Consider the following 17849-nt stretch of genomic DNA (forward strand, 5'->3'; position numbering starts at 1 on the left):
GTATATCTTCCTTGGAAAATTGTCTATTCAGGTCCTTTACCCATTTTTTAATCGAATTGTTTGGGTTTTTTGCTACTGAGTTGTATGTGTTCTTTTATACTTTGGATATTAACTCCTTATCAGACATATCATTTGCAAATATCTTCTCCCATTCAGTAGGTCAACTTGTCGTCTTGTTGGTTTCCTTTGCTGTGCAACCTAAGTACCCCATCAACAGATGAATGAATGTAGATGTGCCATATATATACACAATGGAATATTATTCAGTCATAAAAAAGAATGAAATCTTGTCATTTGCAACAACATGAATGGACCTAGAGGCTATTATGCCAAGTGAAATAAGTCCGAGAAAGACAAACACTGAATGATTTCACTTCCATGTGGAATCTAAAAAACAAAACACCCTTTTTCACTTTTGCAAAAATTCTAGTATATTCTAGTATATTTTTATTATAACATTTCTAATTCTAATATAACATTTTAAAATATTTTAGTTATCTACATTGTTTTTAAACTCAGCTTCCTGCCAGTCTTTCCATGTGACTCCTTAACCAGCCAAGCAACTCTGATTTATTCTATTCTGATAACACACTATATTGGCCTTACCTGTATGAGCGTGAGTTATTTTCAATAAAAACTTTAATAATGACTTTAAAACATAAAAAATAAACAACAAAACAAATGAACAAACAAAACAAAACAGAAACAGACTCATAGATACAGAGAACAAACTGGTTGCCAGAGGGGAGAGGGGTAAAGAGTTGAGCAAAATAGGGCCTCCCTGGTGGCGCAGTGGTTGAGAGTCCGCCTGCCGATGCAGGGGACACGGGTTCGTGCCCCGGTCCGGGAAGATCCCACACGCCGCGGAGCCGCTGGGCCCGTGAGCCATGGCCGTTGAGCCTGTGCGTCCGGAGCCTGTGCTCCGCAACGGGAGAGGTCACAACAGTGAGAGGCCCGCGTACCGCAAAAAAAAAAAAAAAAAAGAGTTGAGGAAAATAGATGAAGAGGATCATGAGGTACAAGTTTCCAGTTATAAAATAAATGTCATAGGGATGTAATGTACAGCCTATGGAATATAGTCAATAATACTGTAATAACTTTACAAGGTGACATGGTTACTAGACTTATCATGATCAGTTTGTAATGTATATAAATGTCAAATCACTATATTGTATCCTGGAAACTAATATAATATTATATGCCAACTATACTTCAATAAAAAATACACTAGAGGGGAAAAAAAGCATGGTTATGGGGGAAATCCTTAATCACAGCAGCAAAGCCCCTTTTGGCACGTAAGGTAACATATTTACAGGTTCCAGGGATTAGAACATAGACTTTTTTGCTGGGGGGACATTATTTGACCTACCATGTGCTCCAACAGATCTGTCAAATACCCATCAGAATCATCAGATAATCTACCAGTTCCAATCCTGAGTCTTAGGGAGCTTTCACCCGGAAATTGGTTCCTGCTGGTTTGTACGCCCTTTGCAGGCACATAGGCTGCAGGTTCCTATGGAAGCTAAGTGAGGGAGTTATGGTGCCAAGCATGTACTGACATCGCCTGTGCAATATTGTCTCCTCTCTCATTCTCTTTGTTTTTGTGGAATTAAATCTCTTTTAATCTTTACTCTCATTTTCGTGGGGTTCTGGAAAAGAAAGAAGATAAACAAGTGTGATCAAGGCTCCATGCTTATCTGACAGTTGTCTTTCACGCAAACCTTCGTAACAGGGGTTTTTGTTTTTGGTTCTGTTTTTGTTTTTATGGAGTCAAGAAAGAAGAGTTTTGATTGTGTAATTCAGGCAGGTGACCAGGAAAGAGAGACTGAAAGATCTGCTTGCACTATAATTTGACTAACAGACCTGATTTTCCAGAAAGGTCTATGAAGGACTTGCTGTAGGGATTCCTCTTCGCTTTAGAGACAGCTAGTGTGACCTGATGGAAGAGCCAGTGCTTAGGAGTCAGATAGACTTGTGTTTGTTCCCAGCTTTTCAACTTGCTACCTCCGTGACCTCTCTGAGCCTCACTCTCTTCATCTGTAAAGTTGGCGTAACAATAGCTGATCGCTCATTGTGGATCTGACTCATAGTAAGCACTCAATGACATCAAATGTGAAACTGCTTTCAAGTCAAGTCTCCTAGGTGGCAAGGGGTGAGGTGTTATTCTATAGTCAAGACTCTGTACCACATCGACAACTTCCAGAATCTGTCATCTGTGCTTTGGGCCTTCCCTGCGTTCTTTCCAGTTTGTCTCTAAGTGCTGTTGCTCTGACTCTGAACTCTGCTGCCGTTTTCCCATTTCAGCAAAGGGCCTCCTGACCTAGCAGCCAAGGCGGCCCCTGACCTGCCATGTACCCCAACCCTCTCGTCTACTGCACCTGCTGGGATCCCTGGAACTTGGGACCACGGAAACTAATCGAGACCCCTCAGCCACCAAGAAAGACCTCCCCAGTGAAGTCCAAGTAAGGACTACCTGGGATGGAGTGGAGCCTGGGGGCTTGGGCTCCATTACAGCCAGCTTTCTCTCACAAGATTTCCGAAACAGTCAACTTGGCAGCAAAATCCCAAGAGGGCCAGAAAGCCCAGCTTTCCACAGCCTGTAGGCTGCACGGCTCTCTAGCCAGTGATGCCGGGGCTGAGTGTCATTTTCAATGAGGAAGTCCCAGAATTAGCGCAGCAGGGAAAGGGCCCATGGCAGCTGCCTCTCCATGGGGGACAAAGAGCTCCTAGAACCAGGGGATGAGCTGTGCTGCTGGCCCGGGAACCCCTGGTCAGTGAACAAGTGCCAAGGCCTTCAGCCTGAGGTTCCCCAAAATCGTCCTGATTTTAAAGATTCCTGTTGTCAGACCATATATTCCAATTTGTTTTCACTGTGGGGATCTACCTTACTGGGGAGTGCTAAACCTGGTTTCTGAATTTCCAATTTTCTCTTTCTCGTTATTTCCTTTTTCACTCTCAGGCTAACTCCTCCTCCTCCGGCTTCAAAAAAACAAAATTATGCCCAACCGATAACAAAATCTGTTGTCGCCCCAAAGTAAGTATTTTCATGTCCATGGGACAGGAACTGTTCAAGGTATGTGAATAAAATAATCTCCCTTCTTGGCCTTCACAGCCCTTCCTGACTTGAGCTAATTGCTGCCAAGTATGTCAGAGAAATGCCAGAACCTGATGGGATTCCTCCCAGACCTCAGCTCCTACAAGTGGGTTCTGTGGTCCTCTGATCCCACAGCTTTCAAGGTCACTTCAAAGGAGCTCTCAGTGGGAGTGCCCCAGAAAGCCATTCCCTGCCCTAAAAGGGCACGATGCCCAATACACGTCCTTGGCAAAGAGCCTCCCGTGGATTTATGGTGCTACTCACCCTTCTCCTGATTACTATGTCTAAGGTTTTCTGTAGATTGCAGCTCTGTTTTTACTCATCAATTAAAGTTTTTAATCTATATTTATAAGCTTAGATGTGTAACTTAGCTTTAGGCCTTTGCATGAATCTTTGTGTTCTATTTATTTATTTATTTGGAAAATTTTTATTGAGCACCTATTATTTGCTATACATTGAGTCAGGTGCAGGGGGACAGCAGTGAACTCGACAAAGTCTCCACTCTCAGGGACTCACATTCTAGTGGGGAGGTGCAGGGATATGACCATAAACATGTTAATCCATCCAAGATCTACAAGTGCTACGAGGAAAAATAACACAGGCATAGGGAGGAGGGTGGGATTGCTATTTTATACAGAGAAGTCAGGGCAATCCCTGTGTAAAAAGCCAGCAGGAGCCGCTTTGGCACCTCAGGCAAGCACTCTTGGCCAAGGGAACAGTGGGTACAAAGGCCCTGGGTGGGAACTTGCTTGGCACGTCTGATCTTTTCCTGGAAAGCAAAGAGGCCCATGTGGGGGGAGTGGAGGAAGTGAGGAGACAGTGTTGGGAAACGAGCTCAGAGAAGCAGCAGAGATGCTGAATGTAGTCAGCAGAATAATGACACCCCCCCACCCCACCCCCGCCCACAAAGAAGTGCATGTCCTAATCCCTGGAAACCACCACTTTGTTCTGTTACTTGCCAAGGGAAAATTAAGACTGCAGATGGAATTATGTTGCTCATCAGCTGACCCTGAGATGGACAGATCAACCTGGATTATCCAGGTGGGCCTAATGCAAATGTAAAGGTCCTTACACATGAAAGAGGAAGTCAGAGTGTCAGAGAAGGAGACATGACGATAGAAGCAGAGGTTGGAGTGATGCCGTTGTTGGCTTTGAAGATAGAGGACAAGGCCACTAGGAACAGGGGCAGCTTCTAGGAGCTGGAAAAGGTAAGGAAATAGATTCTCCTCTAGAGCCTCCGGGAGGAATACAACCCTGACAACACCTTGATTTTAGCCCAGGGAGACCCATTTCAGACTCTGCCCTCCAGAACTATAACAAGCTGGTGTTGTTTTGGGGGTTTTCTTTTGTTTTTTGCGGTACGCGGGCCTCTCACTGCTGCGGCCTCTCCCTTTGCGGAGCACAGGCTCCGGACGCGCAGGCTCAGCGGCCATGGCTCATGGGCCCAGCGGCTCCGCGGCGTGTGGGATCTTCCCGGACCGGGGCACGAACCCGTGTCCCCTGCATCGGCAGGCAGACTCTCAACCACTGCGCCACCAGGGAAGCCCTATCCTCATTTTCTGATAAGGAAACTGAAGCACGGAGATGTTGAATAACTATGGTTGGTGGCAGAGCCAGGATTTAAACTCGGGCCCATCTAATTCCAAAACCTGAGCGGTTTCCACAATGCCTGGCCACCTCCTGGCCTCTGGCCATGAAGGAGAACGCAGAGGAGGATGTGGGCTGGGAAGCAGAGCGGTGGGAGGGGCCAGCGGTTGGCTTGTGCACATGCTGAATTTGAGAGGCCTGGGGGGGCGCTCAGGAGCCAGCCGAGTCTTGCGCTTGGGGGTGAGGAGAGAGGTAAGCTGGGGGAGGGCACCGGCGGAACTTGGGCGCGGGCATCCCACCTCACATGTCTGTGTTTAAGATGTGAGTAGGGCGCTAGCAGAAGACTGGAGCAATCTCAGCACTCCAGGCCTGCACGATACCTTATCTTCCACCTTGAGGCCCAGGAAATAATAAACGTGTCACCTGGCTACTGCTTCGTTCGGAATAGGGAGCAGATTTGCGTCACCTTGGGAGATGAGATGTCTGCTAGGAAAAAGCATTCAGAATCAGAGAACATGGACAAAGTCAGGACTTCCAGGCAATGTCCCTGGACCCGCATCCTGTTCCTCAGCCCCACCCCGGCCTGGCCTCGAGGACGAACCCCTTACTTGACGCCCAGTCCACGGCGTCCCTTCACTCCTCAGCATGGCGCCGGCTCCTCTCCGCACCCACCTCTCTACTCTGAGCCCGTTTGAGTCAGGCAGACAGACGAGTCAGGCAGCTGATCTGGAGAATGATTGGCTGGGTGTCCCTCACACTAAAGGGGACTAGCTGTTTCTGGAGGTAATGAGTAGATGCAATGTTCAGAAAATAGTCTGAACTTGAAGGGTGAGAGCTGAGAGTAAGGTCAGGGTTTCTGGGAGGCCAGAGCCTGCATCTCTTTTCCATTAAGTCGAAAGATACCACTCAGTTTACGCCTCTGAGAGGTGCAGCGTGGAAGGTTCTGGTCTGATTCCATCCCCGCTGGGCACGCTGACACCCCCTCTGTCATTCAAGGCCCACCCACTCTCTGTCCTCCGGGACCATGTAAAGTCAGTCCCCACATCCTCTTCATGCTACCTGCTAAACCTCTCATTCATATCTCCTCCTTCCCCATCTCCTCCTACATCCTCTCTCTTCTTTCCTCACCCTCAGGAATCAAGGACCTCATCTCTGCTGCACTGCCTGCCACACTGTTCACTCCAGCTCAGCCAAACAGAGCTGAGTAACCTTACAGATTTCATGGAGTCCCCAGACTCAGAAACACAAAAATCCGTAAATCTACTCTGAAATCCACACTCTTAAATCCCCTCTTTGTCCTGTTTCCGGCCCATTCCTTGTCTATGAGTCACTGTCTGCACCAATCCTATTCCCCCACCTAATTTCCTAATCCTGTGGATTTCTCCCTCCTCCATTTCAAGTATCTTCACCGAGTCAAGGTCAAATCCTAATAGATTTCGGGCATCCTCCTCTTTCCCTTCTAGTCAGTGGGTCACCAAACCACCCCTGCTCACTTCTGGCCGGATTACCCAAAAGGGCTCCGTGTGAGGCTCAGCCACCCTACTGCCAAATTCCTTCTTCCAAACCACCCTCTGCCCCTAACCCCCATCCCCCACCCCCCATGGTGATGGAGCAGGTGCAGAACATGGCCTGGCTCTCACCAGGCCAGAGCCAGCCATGCCCAGGGAGGGCCCTGGCTGGGACGGCATGGAAGCTGCGTGGATCACGGATTACTTGTCCCGCAGGACGGCTATCATTACTGACCTCGAAGAACAGATCTCAGAGCTGACAGCGATAATAGAGCAAATGAACAGAGCCCATCGTTCTGCCCAAAAACTGGTGAGTGGCCCTTGAGTTAACAGACATCTCTTTGGGAAAGGGAAAGGCCAGTAGTTTCAGATCACCTGCTATGTTCCAGGCAAGGCCAAGCACCTTCCTCCTGGGAGCCAGGCTGTCCAGGCAACAGCCCTGGCTCCATCCTCATCCATAATCGCAAGAACTCAAGTCCCTCCTCTAGGCCTAACTCAATTTCGGGGAGTTCTTGGGGAGCTTCTGGCATGTTCAACGCCACTATCCTTTCAACACTAGGGGGTGCCAGCCATTTCCAGCAGGGCTGGCTGTGGCCTGTGCGGTGAGTTAAATTTCAGACCTTGCTGAGGCTCTTGGTAACCGCATCAGCGTGACCAGGATTTCAGTTTTACTCAAAAGCTGCCCAGAAGCCTCCAGTACCACTTCCTGTTGCTGGTGAAGCTGCCAAAGCCCACTCTCCAGAACCTGCTCATTTCCGTTTGCACTCTTCGTGTTCCCTGGGGATTCTGGTAACACTCCCTTTAAAATTCACCATTCATTTTATCACGGACTTTTCTTCTCCGCCCTAAGCAGAGGTGTCTGGTGGCCTGGACTGGAATGATACATCAGACCCATCCTTAGATCTCCTCCCAACTCCTCCCCTCTCCTCCCCATCTGCCCATCCCCTCCTGCCACCAGCACCCGCCCCCCCCCCCGCCGGACCCGCCTCACTTGCTGTTACCGAACCCACGTGTGAGGGGTGACTTCCCAGCAGGCCAGCCCCTCGCCCTCTGATACACACCAGATGTGTCTCAATCCTGTAGTGACCCAGCATAGGACTCAGGCTGAGACCTTCCCTTCTGAGGATTCATTCCTATACCTTCCTGAAAACCCTGCCAAGTTCATGGTCACCTTCCTACAGAAAGGAAATTGAGGCTCAGGAAGTTAAATAATTTGCATGAGATCACTCACCTCATCTGTGGTGGGTTACTGGGCAAAAGGCACACTTTCAGTCACTGAAGCATTGGCCCTGCTGAAGACATATTTAGAGATTATTTCCATCGAGGGACCTCAGATTGTGATTCTTAAAATTCTCCCAGCTGTGAACACCCTACATTGTTGTGTGACTGTGCAGAAGGAGGGGTGTGCTGGCCCCGAGCCCTTGTCTCGGCTGGCGGTGTCTATTCCTCCTGAGGCACTGGCCAGAGGACACGATGTGCGTGTTAGAAGGGAGGTTCACCTGGAACTGAGCACTTCCTGCCTCCGGAAACAGAGCCATTCTGCCAATGAGGGCTTATTAACACTGGTTTCAAGTTCATCAAAGCAGGGTCTGAGTCTCAGGCCTCTTTGGCTCCTCCAGGTCAAGCCCTTTGCACAATCAACGATTGCTCAATTGAATTACGTATCCAAAAATCCGAAGGCCATGATCTTACAAAGAGATTACAGTCCAGCCAAAGAGGCCAGACCTGCCCACAAAATAGTGAAAGGGATGGTTTCCATGCACCCTTTGTGAACTGATTACGTACCAGACAATGTAGAGCGAGGCAAGAATTGTCCCGTTCCCTCAGTAACAATGTGCTCTCTGGCACTGCCGAACACAACGGGAGAGGCTTGGGGAGAGGGGCATACCCCGTGAATGGGAAGGCTTCTCAGAAGTTGCAGGTTGGAGTGGGAGTGGGGTCCTCAATCCTGTCTTGTAAATGCCAGCCTCGTTTCTAGCTCGCCAATGAAATGGATCTCCGCTGTGCTGAGATGCAGAAGAACTTTGAAAGCAAGAGGAGGTATGCTTTCTGGCACAAGCTCTTGTGTACTGAAGGTCCTAAGGCTCCTGCATCCTTGCAGGATTTCAGTTCACTGGGATTTCAGACAAGGCCAAATGGAACTGGGTGGCGAGGGGTAGGGGAGATAAGAGACATGTCTTTGGAGAGCAGGATGGTTTGATCTGAGGTCACTAAAATACAGCCCGGAGAAGGTTATTCCTGGCTTTGTAATTTCTCATCCGAATTTCATTTCAATTATAATCTCCCTTTAAGTTGATTGCCAAGAAGAGCCTTTTTTTGGTTTTCCAGGAGGTTTTCATGGTAAACTACTGTTGTTCCCAGCCTGGTCTCTCCCCACGCCTCTCCTCTTCTTCCTCTCACCTCTACTGTCCCTGGCTACTAGGTCAAGGTCTGGGCAAAATGGGAAGAAGGTATGGGAAGGGCAGGAGCCAGAGCTGCAGAGACAAACCAAGGGGAAGAAAAAGGATGTGTGTTGTCTGTGAGAGTGAGAAAGCCCACAGAATCCCCTTCCACACCTCCTGCTGGGCACCAGAGCAGCCCCAGTAGTCCTGCTGGAGAGAAGTCTTCCTAAGTGTCACAAACTTGCTTTTTAAAAATCTTTTTAACTAATTGACTTATTTACTAATAGACTTTATTTTTTTTTTACTATTTTTTATTTTTGCAGTACGCGGGCCTCTCACTGTTGTGGCCTCTCCCATTGCGGAGCACAGGCTCCAGACGCGCAGGCTCAGCGGCCATGGCTCACGGGCCCAACCGCTCTGCGGCATGTGGGATCTTCCCGGACCAGGGCACGAACCCGTGTCCCCTGCATCGGCAGGCAGACTCTCAACCACTGCGCCACCAGGGAAGCCCCTAGACTTTATTTTTTAAAGCAGTTTTAAGTTCACAGGAAAAAAGAGCATAAAGTAGAGAGAATTCCCACATACCCCCGGGCCCCATACCTGCACAACCTTGTGTCATCACTGACATCCCACACCAATACGCGACGTTTGTTACAATCAATGAAGCCTACACTGACACACACTGTTATTCCCCCAATGTCCACAGTTTACATTAGGATTCACTCTTGATGCTGTACATGCTATGGGTTTTGACAAATATTTAGTGACACGTATCCGCCATTATAGTATCATACAGAATAATTTCATTGTCCTAAGAATCCTCTGAGCTCTGCCTATTCATCCTTCTCTCCCCACTAACCCCTGGCAACCACTGATCTTTTGACTGCCTCCGTAGCTGTGCATTTTCCAAAATGTCACATAGTTGAAATCATACAGCCTGTAGCCCTTTCACAGTGACTTCTTGCACTTACCCATATGCATTTAAGGTTCCTCCGTGTCTTTTCTTGGCTCAACAGCTCATACAGCCTTTTATTTTATTTTTTTAATATTTATTTGTTTTATTTACTTATTATTATTTTTTTTTATTTTTGGCTGCGTCGGTTCTCAGTTGCGGCGCACGGGATCTTCACTGAGGCATGCGGGCTCTTCCTTGTGGCACACGGGCTTCTCTCTAGTTGTGGCACGTGGGCTCTTGAGCACATGGGCTCTGTAGTTTGCGGCACGCGGGCTCTCTAGTTGAGCCACGAGGGCTTAGTTGCTCCGCGGCATGTGGGATCTTAGTTCCCCGGCCAGGGATTGAACCTACGTCCCCTGCATTGGAAGGCGGATTCTTTACCACGGGACCACCAGGGAAGTCCCATATGGCCTTCTATTTTAACACTCCTCTTGAACACTGAGGACATCTGCCTCCTGGAATGGAGGCTGGAGAGACCTTGGGCTCTAAAATTATCCTGCATGTTAATCAGCCCACAGTTTCCCAAAAGGATTGTAAGCAAAGACTGTGCTGCTGGGGGACATCCATGGCCCCCTGATGTCTCCATGCAAAATAGTGGATGGTGAAAACAGGGATCTCCTCACCCTTTTCTGGATGGATGTCAGGAGAATGTGTCAGGAAGTGAGGGCCCCACAGCCTGCCCACCAGCTGCCTGCGTGAGGGAGGGGAGGTGGGATCAGGTGAACTTTTCATGGATGACTGTGGCCTTCTCCTGGGGTCCTACAGGGAGCTCGAGGAGATTCACATAGCACAGCTCAGTGAGCTGGAGAAAAACTACAAAGCAGCCTTGAAGGCAGAGAAGTTGGCTGCCCAGGATAAACTAGGTACGGTTGGGACCTGGGAGAATGACCCTGATGAAGGGGTAGAGGCTGACCCTGCAGATCTAGGGCAGAGGAACTCCCATGGCCATGGGTGGACTCTGGCTAGGCTTTCGAGGTTTCCTTCTCAAGCCCAGGAAGAGCAAGTGGTTGAGAATGAAACTGAAAAAAGGGAAACCATGTCAAGCAATGTCCTCCCTACCCCCAGAACTTTGAAGGGTCTGTGGCCAAGTTTTGGGGTCTGAGCAAGTCCCTTCATCTCCTTAAGTCTTAGTTTCCCCATCTGGGAATCAAGGACAAGAATACCTGCCTTTATCAGAGTGATAAGAATGTGAAAGCACTGTTTAAAGTATATTTAAAAGGTCTACAAACGTAATACTGTTCCGATTCAACAAGTTTCCTCACCTGTAAAATGATAGTGTTTCATTAAACTCTAACAGGCACACTGTGATTTGTATGGCCTTAAAACCTGTAAGGGTTGTGTGGGCCACTTATCCCATTATTTATGCTGCCTTTGGGAAGGACAAAGTGTGTACCCTTCAGAATTCTGAGTTTATAGACTAATCGCCACAGGGAGAAGAATTTCTATAATCTCCTTATTTTCCTTTATCTTACATTTTTAAAAGATGATATTTGTACCTTGCTGGTTTTCCAGTTCTCTAAAGAGAACATGTATTGTTTTCAAAACCAAGGTACACTAGGAATGTTATTTTTAAAAGACAGAAGGTTTTGCTTCTGTTTTTCCTTCAGTTGTAGGTTTGCCCCCAGGGATTAGTCCTCATACTTGGGGTGCATCAGAATCACCTGAGAAGCATATTATTGACAGATACTGAGCCTTGCCTCTGAAACTCAGCAGGCTTAGAGTGGGGTCGGGCCATCTAAATTTCTAATAAACTTCCAGAGTGATTGCTAAGGCAACACCATGGTTTCACCACCGACAAGATGAGTTTGAGGTACGGACGGTGTGCAGGAGAGCTCTCATTTGAATTTGAAAACATGTATTTCAGAGGAATAATGATGACCCTGTTGTTTTCCTTTTGTCCAGAGGATATGGGAAAGGAATATAAGTATCTGAAGAATATGTTTCATATGTATCAGGTGAGATTCAGAGCTCCTTGGTGGATTATGAGAGAAAGAGAAGCAAGGCTCATTCCTGGTTGATGACGTTGAAATGAATCTAGAGCTCTTGCCCAGAAAATCATTTCCTGAAATTCCCAGGCTCCTTGAACCTAAGTGGCCCTCAAGGAGAAGAGGGAACCTGCGGACTGTGATGGCACCCATGCAGGACATGTCAGTCACCCAGACCCTAAAGGAGCCCGTTGAAAAATACATTTGTCATTACAAAAGTAATACCTGCTCATTGTTTTTTAAAAAATGGAAATTCAAAAACCAACAACAGGGACTTCCCTGGTGGAGCAGTGGTTAAGAATCTGCCTGTCAGTGCAGGGGAGACGGGTTCGATCTCTGGTCCGGGAAGATCCCAAATGCTGCAGAGCAACTAAGTCCACGTGCCACAACTACTGAGCCGGCGCCCTAGAGCCCGCGAGCCACAACTACTGAGCCCGTGTGCCACAGCTACTGAAGCCCACACGCCTAAAGCCTGTGCTCCACAACAAGAGAAGCCACCGCAATGAGAAGCCCGCGCACCGCAACGAAGAGTAGCCTGCCCTCGCCGCAACTAGAGAAAGCCCGCGCGCAGCAACGAAGACCCAACGCAGCCAAGAATAAAACTAATTAATTAAAACAACAGCAACAACAGCAGCAACAACGAAAAGAATGAACTATCACCACCCCAAGACAACCACTGTTAATATTTGTATTTTGTAACATCTTTGATCTTAGTAAAGTACTGGGTCAAAAAGGATAAACACTTGTAAGGTCTTTGATGCATTTGGCCAAATTGCCACCCAAAAGGGCTGTATCGCTCTGCACTAACTCTAGCAAGCAGAGTAGGGGGTACCTCAGAACACAGCCCATCCACTTAGCCAACTAATTTGATGGAGCCCCAAGAAACCAGAATTAGGGCATGATTTCATCCTAGGGGGATGAGAGAGTGGGAGAGGGGAAGTGGACAGGGGAAGGGCTGGGCCAGCAAGCCCCCCATCCTATGGTGACCAACTGGTCCTGGTTTGCCAGGGACTTTCCGGGTTTTAGCACTGACAGTCTGGAGTCCCAGGAAACAACTCAGTCCCAGGCAAACAATGACAGTTGATAAATAAAAACAACAACTTGGCATTTCCCTTGTTTCCCCCTGTGCTATTGATGAGTGATTCATGGTTCAGGGGAGCTGACACAAGCATCTGCAACATGCTCAACTGCCTGTCTTCAAAGGAAGCCCAGTTCCAACAGGGCAAACGCCGTGCAGAGTTCTCTTTGATCTTTAGGGTTCTGCAGGCTCTTGGGTGACTGGGCTGGAATTGACTCCCACCAGTCACCATATGGGGTCCCCAGCAAGGGTCCCAGGTGAGGGAAGCTGCAAAGGGCTCAGGGCTGAGCCTCAGGCCAAGATGCAGCCTTTCAGGATGCTTTTCTTCATGGTACCTTTGTACCTCCACAGGACAGCATTTATGATGGAATGGAGGAGAAGTGGTCAAAGAAGAAGGCAGAATGGGAGAAGGATTGGGAAAAGATCCTGTTACAGCAAAGTGAGTACAGAAATTTTAGACTTTTTGATGACAGATGCACCAAGAAACTAGCATTAAGTTTGGTCTCGACTTGAGGAAGGCAGCCTTGAAGTCACGAAGGATGATGGGTGGGCTGCATGGCTGGACTCCTGAATGGAAAGGTGCCTGGAGTCTTCAAGAAAGTGCAACAAGGATAGAGTCTTTTATGTAGTTTAGCCACCTGAGGGTCTCAACCATACCCTCCAGAACTCACTGATTGCAAGTTTGGCAATCATGTGCTGGAACGAGCTTGTGGACATCTGTAGGATTGCAGACTTGTTTTCTGGGTGCAGGTGACCCCGAAGTTCCAGAAAAAAAGCTCTTGAATTAGTTTGAAATATTCACTTGTTGGGGGAGGGGCAACACAGTCCATACTCCCACGTCCCCCCAGAGGAAGCCATGTTTGATATATTTTTCAATTGAGATATATTTCAATTGATATAAGGTGTACAACATGTTGATTTGATACAGTCATATATTGCTGTGTATTTTTTTAATATTTCCAACACTTAGCACAGAGCCTGGATCCTACATAGTGCCCTATAGGACACTTTCCTACCTCCACTGAGCTTCTTCATAAATGGAAAAGAGAGAGAGAAATCTCTGGAAACTGCTCCCTGACCTAGAGGACTAGTTGAGGTAGAATTGGGGGCTCTATAAACCTATTCCACATCCTAGCCCAACACAATTTAGATCAGATTTAGCTGATATTCACAAATCACTCATATAAATGCAGATACTCCCTGGGAAAGGTCATCCTTAAAGCCCTTCCCACCCTGGACTCCCAGGAGGTAGCATGAAGACCCTGGAGTCAAGGCTGGGGAATGGGGTGTGGAGCTGCTCCTGTTTGAGTCTTTACCTGGAATCTTGGTGTAGCATAGCCACGTCATCACCCAGACTCCCAGCTACTCGTACTACGCTCATCCCATGTTGCCAGAGTCTATGCTAAGATGCTACGAGCAGTTTTGGAAGACCGGAATCTAGCTGCTCTTAGTGTAGTCCAGACTTATCTTGTGAGCCCGGGAGGTTGCCTCCCTATCCACCCCTAGCACCACGATGCTGAAGAAGAACTTTGTGTAAGACCTACACCCGTCCTTCCCCCTGTTTAGTACTGGGGCTCTGCTGGCAGGTTCCCCTGTCCCCCAAATACACTTAAGCCCAGCTCTGCCCCAGGGCTAAGTATACATTTTATTGAATAAATTTTATTGAATAAAGAATAATAAATTTTATTGCTGGAAAAGTCACATGAGCCAAGAGCTGTATTTTAAGATAAGAGTATCAAAAAACCATGGTGATTGCTTCAGCAGAGGGAATGGACAAAATAATAAGCAACAGATCCAAAATAAACTTCTGGTTTCCCTACTCTATTTAACTGAGGTTTCTGTTTATTAATTTTTTTTAAAATGAAAGCTTCTTTCTTTCTTTCTTCTTTCTTTCTTTATTTTTGGCTGTGTTGGGTCTTCGTTTCTGTGCAAGGGCTTTCTCTCGTTGCAGCAAGCAGGGGCCATTCTTCATTGCAGAGCGTGGGCCTCTCATGGTTGCGGCCTCTCTTGTTGTGGAGCACAAGCTCCAGACGCGCAGGCTCAGTAGTTGTGGCTCATGGGCCTAGTTGCTCCACGGCATTTGGGATCTTCCCAGACCAGGGTTCGAACCCGTGTCCCTTGCATTGGCAGGCAGATTCTCAACCACTGCGCCACCAGGGAAGCCCAATATCCAATTAACATCATTCCTCTTAAAAGTGAGCGGAATACTGTACTTATGAGTAATAAAAACAAGGAAAATCATGCTTAGGTTTTTGAAATCTAAGTCTAAACGGTGGTGTCTTTCACCACTGAAAAGCAAAGTCAGCTCATGGCGCAGGAGAGGAAGCTCACATGTTTCTGGGATAGTTTGTCACACTCACCACCAGCAATCAGGCTGGATGTGGGAGCATTATACCCTCAACCTCAACACATGAGGGGTTTTTTTTAGCCAGATCAGATCACAAATATCCCCCTCAGTGATCTTTGACATTTCTTTTAAACTTACTATAATTTTTGTATCTACTATAAGTTCATTTTTAAACCTTCTCATCAAATTAAAAACACAATTAAAATCACGCCTACAGCTATGACTGTCTAGCTATTGCAAAGCCAGAGATTTAGATTGAATTTGCATGAAAATTATGTTGTCCTGATTCCCATTCTCTTGACTTCCAGCTATCAAGAAAAAAAAAAAAAAGAAAGAAAGAAAGAAAGATTAAAATAGCAGCATTTTAACTATTGTTTAGTTATACAACTAAACAATAGCATCAATTAAGGGGAAAGAAGAGTTTTTTCCTCAGTGTGAAAGTAGGTTGTGGCATCTGTTTGCCCATATTTTTCTTGTCATCCTTATTGCTTACTTCAAAGTTCACCTTGGTGAGGATGGTGAGAATATCTTCACCCCTGAAAAACATAACATAACCTTGTGACCATCTATGGGGGGAGAAATCAACTGGTAAACCCTATTATCTGCTGTGATTAGTGATAGTTATTTCCCTCAAAACAACAGGCATTTGAAATAACAAGATGCTAAACCAAGACCTACCACAGCTTTCTAGGTAAAGAAGTTGTCTCAGAGCTTAATATCTTATGACCATCACAAACTTCACTGTCAACACCAGATTTGGTTTCTTTGCCTCCTGACCAATTTGCACCTCACTCTGCTCCATGTATGTGTCACTTACCCCCAATCACCTCAACGCCCCCCCGCAACATCCCCTGCCTCAAATTGGCATTGCTTCTGTGGATTTATCTGTGGCCGCATCAAACTTTAGGCAAGTGGAAATTGAAAGTCTCCTGCAGCCACCCCACTGCTTTCTCACCAGCTTCTCTTATCAGTTTAGTTGGGCAACCTGTTTATTCACTTCTGTAGCTAACCCCTTGGAACCTCGCAGGATTCGTGGTCTAAGTTACAAAATGAAAATGTAGTGTGGGTGTTATGGTTCAGTCCTTTATCTGCCATGGGAAATTCTTGCTCTTCATACACTTAAAACATAATGAGACACAGAACTAGAAGCAACCTACAGAGGATTCCTTGCTATTTATCTGCTGGTTGTGTGTGCATTTGGTGAACTGTGCCGTACAAAACCATCATTTAAATAAAGGAAACATAAGATAATAAATGAGGGAAAGTTATTTTCCCACATTTTGTGGGCTTCAAAGCAAATTTGTGGGAATAGAAAAAGTTTCTGATCTTTAGCACTTATCTCCCACAAGAGGGTCCGAGGTTGGTCAGCTATTATAGAACTTTTGACAGGGTTGGAGGATGTTAAACATGGAAATTCCAAACTAGTTGAGTGGGTTCAGTCATATTTCTGCCTAAAGACAGAGATAAACTATATGACTTTGCCATCTTTCCCACTCTACGATATGCTGATTGTCCTTTGAGGTGCTAAATAAAAGAAACTCCTCAGTAAGTATTTCAGTTTTTTCCATCAGTAAACTTGCCCTCTTTCCCACTCTGCAACTGACCTGAGAATTACAGTTATATGATCCACAGCTAGACATTTAAAGATGAATGAAGTGTTGAATAAGCAAAAATTACCTAGGACATCTTTCTCTCAGGCTCTGGCAAAGTGACTGGATATACCAGGTCCCCTCCATGGTGCTTCGGTAGGAAACACAGTTGTTCACGGTGGCCATCCCCAGCAGAAAGTCAGCCTCATCTGGGATATATCTCTTCTGAAGCGATGAATCAATTTCTAAATAGGTTTCCTTCTGTTCTGAGTCAGTTTCAACAGCTATACCTCTCTGGTAGTTATCCCCTTGACAAGCCTGAATAAAAAAGATTTTGGGTTTGCCAAGAAGGGAAGGGCACTTTGAACCAGTGAAGTAAGAGGTCAGCTCATAGATGGGGGCTTCCTGCCCATCGGAGCCATAGATGATGCCTTTGTCTCCATGGGAGAGGATGCAGCAGATGAAGCAGTCCTTGTTATTGTGGTCCATGCTTTGGTAGGATTTCAGAACCTCACAGATTTTCTTCGCAGTGTAGTCTTTGTAATGCACTATCTCAAAATGAAGCTCACTAAAGGTCTTTCTCAAAGCCTCTGAAAAGTGAAACAAGAAAAGTCATATTACACCGCAAGAATTCCCAGACCACAACCCAGGACTAGAGAGAACATTGATCAGATAAGAATCTGAACCAGAACTGAAAAACAAGACCCTCTATATTAGTGGCTGGATTCCATAGACTTCTAATGTTTACTGCCACTAGCTGAAAATATTTCCCAGCCCTGAGGCAAAAGAGAAAGGGGAGACTGCTATTGTTGGCCTGTTGTCTTTTCTCAACTAGCCTACAAGCTATTATTTAGGCTTACTGCCTAACCAATCTAAAAAGTAACTAATACTTACATAATCAGAAAAAAAGCAAAAACAAATTTTTAATAAAAGATCCATACTTATTTTATCCTGAACCTTCTCAAAATTGTTCATCAAAATACGAGATATGAATGTTTTAAAAGTCAAGTAGAACTAAAAGACTTATTACAAAAAAGCTACCCCCCTCTACTCCTTCCTTTTACCCAGTCATGTTCTGTCCAGCCATTTCTATGAAGGAAGCCACTTTCAACTTTCAGCTATTATTTTTTTTTTTGGTATTAGCCTCCATTTTGTAATGAATTTGGGCTCATTTCTATTTATTCGTTTATAAATTTTAGACTTTTGTATTGAGTTCCTATTGTGGGTGATGAGTGCTTGGTGCTCTTATACATTTACAACGTTTAGTTGAAGCAATAGAAATATATGTATTACTAATACTATGTAAATATAATATTCTTTAATTA

General features: G+C 46.2%; 2 protein-coding genes across 5 annotated transcripts in view; one reads left to right on the forward strand and one right to left on the reverse strand.

The window, feature by feature from the left end:
• Positions 1-706: 706 nt before the first annotated feature.
• FLACC1 (flagellum associated containing coiled-coil domains 1) lies at positions 707-14763 on the forward strand. Its single transcript, XM_089916514.1, is given in 11 exon segments — positions 707-2462; positions 2960-3034; positions 3872-3902; positions 4515-4556; positions 5022-5056; positions 5058-5219; positions 6406-6499; positions 8168-8229; positions 10291-10388; positions 11428-11480; positions 12940-14763. Coding segments are annotated over 11 exon segments (927 nt in total). The 5' UTR covers positions 707-2349; the 3' UTR covers positions 13102-14763.
• CASP8 (caspase 8) overlaps positions 14230-17849 on the reverse strand; it is a 30445-nt gene continuing 26825 nt past the window's right edge. For all 4 annotated transcript variants that reach the window (XM_022567403.2, XM_089916513.1, XM_022567402.2 and 1 more), the window contains 2 exons: positions 16613-17114; positions 14230-15471 (listed from right to left, as the gene is read on the reverse strand). In XM_022567403.2, coding sequence (XP_022423111.1) covers positions 15336-15471; positions 16613-17114 — 638 coding nt within the window. In that variant the 3' untranslated portion in view covers positions 14230-15335. The remainder of the gene's footprint in view (positions 15472-16612; positions 17115-17849) is intronic.

Source organism: Delphinapterus leucas, chromosome 8 (assembly GCF_059928025.1).
Source record: "Delphinapterus leucas isolate spDelLeu-1000000601 "Yukka" chromosome 8, BTC_Dleu_Yukka2, whole genome shotgun sequence".
NCBI lineage: Eukaryota > Metazoa > Chordata > Mammalia > Artiodactyla > Monodontidae > Delphinapterus > Delphinapterus leucas.